The sequence below is a fragment of the Macadamia integrifolia genome, chromosome 8 (genome assembly GCF_013358625.1).
Source record: "Macadamia integrifolia cultivar HAES 741 chromosome 8, SCU_Mint_v3, whole genome shotgun sequence".
NCBI lineage: Eukaryota > Viridiplantae > Streptophyta > Magnoliopsida > Proteales > Proteaceae > Macadamia > Macadamia integrifolia.
In genome coordinates this window covers 4715033-4721543 of record NC_056564.1, presented here as the reverse complement: position 1 = coordinate 4721543, position 6511 = coordinate 4715033, and the positions used below count along the sequence as shown (strand labels likewise).

General features: G+C 35.6%; 1 protein-coding gene across 2 annotated transcripts in view; it reads right to left on the bottom strand.

Annotated features, from left to right (window-relative positions):
* LOC122085501 (endochitinase A-like) overlaps positions 1 to 3582 on the bottom strand; it is a 6245-nt gene extending 2663 nt beyond the window's left edge. The window contains exons 1-3 of one of the 2 annotated variants that reach the window (XM_042653959.1): positions 3074 to 3582; positions 2310 to 2415; positions 469 to 592 (exon numbers count right to left, since the gene is read on the bottom strand). In XM_042653959.1, the coding sequence (XP_042509893.1) occupies positions 469 to 592; positions 2310 to 2415; positions 3074 to 3245 (402 nt within the window). In that variant the 5' untranslated portion in view covers positions 3246 to 3582. Of the gene's footprint in view, positions 1 to 468; positions 593 to 2309; positions 2422 to 3073 lie in introns of both variants that reach the window. The other variant, XM_042653958.1, reaches the window with a different exon arrangement.
* Between the last annotated feature and the right edge of the window lie 2929 nt (positions 3583 to 6511).

The following is a 6511-nucleotide window of genomic DNA, read 5'->3' as shown; positions in this document are numbered from 1 at the left end:
AAAAAAAAAAAAAAAAAAAAACTTCAATCAATGCTCATGCATTTGACCACTTAAACTAACTCAAACTTCAGCTGGAACTGGTAAAAATATAAGATCCATTGAGTTGAGTTTCCAATTGTGTCAGAAACAAGGAAAGTTCATCTAAAATAAGACTAATCAAGCATCTCAGAATGCCTTATACAACCCACATCTCCAAGAGCTCTCTTTTATTGATTTACTTATGTGTGTTTGTACATCCAGAATAAACGTAACTGATCAGAAGCATAACATCAGTATGAATGACCAGATTGGCTTGACTTTTTTGCAACCTTGTTGTACAATAGCAATTAGGAAGCAGGACTTCTTCTGTAATTATTTTAAATTTTAAATTCGGATGAAAAATAAAAATTGTAGTACCATCCTCTGTTAATTAAAACATCCAAAAAAACAAACGAGTTGTACAGAACAAGAAAGGAAGGAAACACTTACCCTTGAAGCCTTGGTGATGGAGACAGATCTAAGAGAGGAACTACTCCGAGGAGCCAGTAAAGTTGGTTGAGGCTCACTTGCATTCAACGAAGAAACAAGGGGAGTTCCAGGAGGAGTTAGAAGCCTATTCACACAGATTAAAAAATACATGTATTAGCTGCAAATAACTGTTCATTTTCATAGACTTAGCAGTGAGTAAAGTTGCAAAGGATTACAAGAAAGATTTCATTTGGACCTCCCCACCCAAAAAAAAAAAAAATCTATACCTCCTAGTTGGAAAGGGCAAAAATTATACAAAAATTATACAAATACTGTACACATCTTCAGTTACTTTGCTCACATAGGAACTTTGGTGGTAAGATGTGCCTACCCTTTTTTTTCAGGGCTGGAGGAGGGAGAGAAGGGATAGATGTCTACCGCGTCATTTCAACTCAGTATCTCAGAGGTATCTAGATGTTGCTATAAATAAAAATAAATTCACCTCTACAGCCCACATCAGAGGATTTAGATATTGGCTTTTGAAGTTGGTAAGATTTAACAGTAGAGTGGCTCTATGAATAGGTCACAGGAACCATATAGGTGATAATTAATCACTTGAGCAGTAGGTGGATAATTGTGTTTGCAGTAATTAGAAATGTAGGGGGATGCAGATTGAGGTACACAAACCCCCAAAGCATAAATGATTCAGATATTGCGCGAAAATTGTAAAAAAGTCCTTGGAGAAACAGGAATGCATGACCTACCATACCTACTGAATGGTAATAATTAAACCTAGATGTAGCAACAACTTAAAAGCCAAATAAATTCTACCCCAAATAAGACTCTAATTTTGAGACAAAAATAAACTCAAAAAACTCAATTTTATCAAGCTCGTAACACATCCAATCATGTAAAATTTGAAGGATCTATCAGCTGAAAAAGACGGATAAACTACATCCAAAAGGTCATGGAATTTTGGTAAGCTCTAATGCAGAGAACTTGGCTACAAGCAATGGAACTGCCACATCTGGAATTTATATTTTGATAACCTCCACCTTAGCATTAGACATTGTGGCGACACCCTACATGCACAAAAAGGTATCCTGATGCTAATATAGCACTGAGCTCCTGGCATGATAGGCACCAAACAACAAATTACCCTCCAGACTGTAGCTATCAAGCTCGTAACACATCCAATCATGTAATATTTGAAGGATCTATCAGCTGAAAAAGACGAATAAACTACATCAAAAGGTCATGGAATTTTGGCAAGCTCTAATGCAGAGAACTTGGCTACGAGCAATAGAACTGCCACATGTGGAATTTATATTTCGATAACATCCACCTTAGCATTAGACATTGTGGCGACATTCTACATGCATAAAAAGGTATCCTGATGCCAATATAGCACTGAGCTCCTGGCATGATAGGCACCAAACAACAAATTACCCTCCAAACTGTAGCTATGAGGTAAAAAGTAGTCAACCCTCTGTAATTTAAGAAATGTGACTTTGATCTGGACTTCAAGAATATATGTAATCAAGACTGACTTTATTGATGCGGATTTTTGGATTAATGAAAAGATTGCCCACAATTACCGGTTCAAGATGATTTTAAGTCAGAGAATTAAGAATGGATTTGTTAGTGCAATTAAAGGAAGCAAGTTTCCAGAAACTTGGCAGGGAGTCTAATGCCAGAAAATTTTGAGATGCCTTTAAATAAATAATAAATAAAGTAATAACAATGTACACAAGTTATTTCAGTTACGAATTATAGAAACAGATGCGACGGAATGCTAGTTTGCTATAAGATAAAGGGGAATATCCAGGTTTCAATGAGAAGCAGATATAGTTGATAAATACCAGTCATAATCGTGCTTGCCTCCATCTTCTGATGACAGTAGATCATCCGTTCCATTACTTGCTGGTTTCGCTGATCCAACTGAAAGTCTCCATAATTTAAGAGACACTGCAACTATTACACCCAGACATATCAGCACTCTAAATGATTGGGAAACAAAAACAAGAGATCATTCTCAATGAAAGAAAAATAATCTTTTGGTTCAACTCGTAATAGAAAATCAAATTCACCGAATAATAAAAGAAAAAGAACAGGGACTCCAGAAAACCAACTTTCGCCGAAATCAGGAGTGAAACATTTAAAGGAATTAAACTATAAGCGTAGACGATAGATTATCAAATTCATCCGTGTTCGATAAATCTATTACAGAAAATTACATTAAGGAAAAATGTAAAGTCCATCTGCGTAAAGGAAAACGAATTTTTATGCAACTTCGCCGGAGGTGCAAAACGAAGAAGAAGAAACAGTATTCAAAGCTTCTTCAAGATAATTAAGCAAGCACATCGAGCTTGATTAAAAGAAAAATATGATCTCTCATCTCTAACCTTCAGTCTGTATTAGTAAGAATAGTTCCCCGGAAGCCGACAAATTTGAAAACTAAACTAAAAATAAGACACAGAAGAAGCTCCGGTTGCTCCAGTATAAACCAAATCCGACATCAATTTCAGAGTGAAAGGAATTACAGTCACATCAAACGAAAAGATAAAAGTGCTGCATGAGCAAAAAAAAAAAAATGAAAAATGTGAAATGATCATAAGATCGGTACCGTCGGATTCGTCGGTTGATGTGACAGAGAGGCTCCGGCGATTCCTCGAGAAGAGATCCAAGTTCTCATCCGTGTCTCTAGTGACTCCAGAGGTACTCCTCCCCCTCCGGTGCTGCGATCCGGCCATGATATTCCTCCCGCCGGCGAAGGAATCCTTTGAACTCCGGTTCATGGCGACGAATCAGAAACCGTAACCGCGGAGCATTAGAAGAAGATAAAAAAGAGTTCCAGAGAGACCTATTGCTGCGGAGGAGAGTGGAATGCAATAGTTGCAGAGTAAGAAACCAGAGTTTTTGAAGTTAGAACTTCCACATCCACAGCACAGTCTCTCTCTCTCTCTCTGTCTCTCTCTCTACTTCCCTCCCTCCCGGGTAAGGGGAACAGATGACAGTCCCTACGGGTAATGGGGATTGGGATCCGCACAATGAGGGGTTTGGAGGCTTCGAAGCATTAACAACACTTGAAAGCTGACAGGTAGCGTTTTTCAGTTGAGATGTTAAGGTCTGCCGAACCCCTCCGCGGCTCCGCATATCCCTACGGTCCCAAAAATGGTTTTTTTTTTTTTAATTTAGTTTCATGGTTCGATCTATTATTATACTTTGTACTGACAGAGGACACGTGGGAGGATACCACGACATCTGAATCAGCCAAACAACTGAAAGGAACCTCCTAGTGTACACGTGTGCAGTCACGCGCGACTATATCCAAATATCCAATCAGTTTGAAACCCGGATCCAAGATCCACCAATTCCAATTTGATTTGTTTTTTTGGGGTAGGGGGGTGTAGAAAATTTGATTTGAATTGAAACCGCTCAAGATTGGTGAGATTGCAATCAGCCGAAATATACCCTAACCCTAGGTTTTGAAAGGGGATCATTCAAGCTGGATTGGCTAGAATTGAGATTTGTCTCGATCAATTCCACTACGATATTATAAATCTTGTATTTAATTTTTACGATTTGCTATGTCGGTCTTATTATGTCAAAATTGACTGCAAAAACAAGTGCTTGCTTGCTCACTATGTTGTTGCCTTCCTTGTGGAGTGTAGGGTCCCAAGAGATAATGGGTTTTGCTCTCCTGTTGTTGCCTTGTGTCATGTAACAATATAAATATTTGAAAGGGATCAAAATTTGTCTGAGGAAGGTAAAAATAAAATTTTCCTTTTAAGGTAAAAAAAAGTTTCATGCACAAAAATGTATATATACGAACATATATGATCGTACTTTTCAATCATTGAATGAAAACGGGGTAAAAAAACCTACAAAGTTACCACTATATGGCTATATTTTTTTTTAAGTGAAGTATAAGCTAATCTTGTTCCTTGCTTCCTTTAGGAGGTGAGGAATATATACAGCAACTTAGCAAGGAAGGGAGCTGAACCGTTGGGTTGACTGAAGGGACCGATCCTACCCGGATTGGGACTGCTTTAAAACCACACTTCTTTATTACTTCAAAGTCAACAATTATTGGGTCGGGTCAGGTCCAGCTGGGGTTGTGAGATGCCCACGTAGTCATTATCAATTGTTGTCAGTACCGATATGGATTGGCTGTATAGGTTTGATCGGACAATTTTGCCCCCACGATTTCGATATCATTTTTGTAAGAATATAGAATTAAACATGAAATTGACTTATGAACTAAATCAAGTCAGAATTTACTAGACAATAGACATCAAAATTAAGGGAAAAAAAAAATCTAAAATCTATAATTTTTTGGAGATATTAATTTAATAAAATTAGCGATCTTGCTATAAGAGGTGAGTTTTACAAATTCTTCTACCATTTTACTGACTAAAGAAGAAAATAATGACAAAAAATGAAGATCAAATCATCAAACATGAAGAATATGTGATTCTAGTTGAGTTATGCATAAGCTAACCCAGACACCTTGATTAACAGAAAAAACAAAAAAAAAGAGGAACAATAGATGATTCAAAAGAGTGTTGCAATCCAACCTATTTTGTGTTGTCTTTGGCTTATCAATACTATTTGGCTCTTTCATTGTTGCTTGAGATGAGATTCACATTGTTTTCTTCAATTTGCAGTAGAGTAATGGTAATGAAACACTCTCCGCAATTAATTCCTTCATCTAACAGGCTCTTTCGCTTTGTACATGCTATTTGTCCTTGCTCCTTTATTTTTTTATGTCAATTGATTTCTTGATTAAAAATCAAATTTTAAATGCACAGGTCTTTCTTTATGTCAATAAGAAATTCCTTAACATAAAAATAGAGAAATCTACAAGTAAGTAGGTGGAGTGGTAAACAATTATCAGTTTAGATGCAAAATAGTAATATCTATATTTTATTAGCTGCAAATTGGTTACGAAAAGACTTTGTCTTTGTATAAAATTTCTCCCTTAAATTTTAAATTATCTTAAATTAAATAAAGCTTGATTTTAAAAGCACCTCTAAAGGTTTTGTTTTGTTTTTTTTTTTTTTTTTCTTTGGAGTTGGTGTTGTGTAAAAAATCACTCTTAGTATGAATGTGAATCACACTTGTTTATTTTCTACCAAAAAAAAAAATACACTTGTTGATTTGGAACATCTTTGATATTAAAATTTGAAATGTTAACAACATAAGTTTTTAAATGACGATTAAACAAATCTAATTTCTACCATCATCATTCTTGCCCATCGACCCCACCTTCCTTTAGAAAAAAAAAAAAAAAAAAAAAAAAGGAGGAAAGGAAAGGATCCACAATTGAAATTATAATTATTAAAATGGTCCTTCATAGTATCCCAATATTATTAAGGGGAAAGGTTCTCCATCAATTTAGAAGGATGTTGACTTGAAAATTGACAATGTAAAATTAATATATAGTGTAGAAACTACACCAATTTTAAGTTACACCACATAAAATTCCATATTACAATGGTTTATTTTCATTGACCAACTATACCACAATACAGTAGCTTTACATGTATAGCATATAAATTAAATTTAATTACAAAAAATTATAGATCCCTCGAAAAAAGGAAGCTTTTTTAAGTGGATAATTTGGATTTGTTCTACTGAGTGGATGAAATAGAGAAATTAAAAGGGGGAGAAGGAGAACAGTTGTAGAAAAAGAACAAATGTCTGAATGACTAGGTAAACAAGAACTAGGGGGTTCCGTTGAAGGAGACCCTTCTCCCTTCCTTCAATTACAAGAAAGATCTCCACAAAATAAATGATACATAAGAGTTAGTTATGTATGAAGAGATAGTTGGGGGGACTGCTCCTCCAATAAGAAAAATAAAAATTCCATTCCATTGGATTACATGATGTTAGGATAGTTGAGTTGTGCTTTTTGATCATGTTGATGGGGACTAATAACCTGCAATTCTATGAACCCTAATCAACTTCACATTTCCAATCCTATACCCATAGTTACATTATTTAGTACTAAAACCATCACCTTTCTAGCATTTCCTGTAGACCATCAGTTTCAATTTCA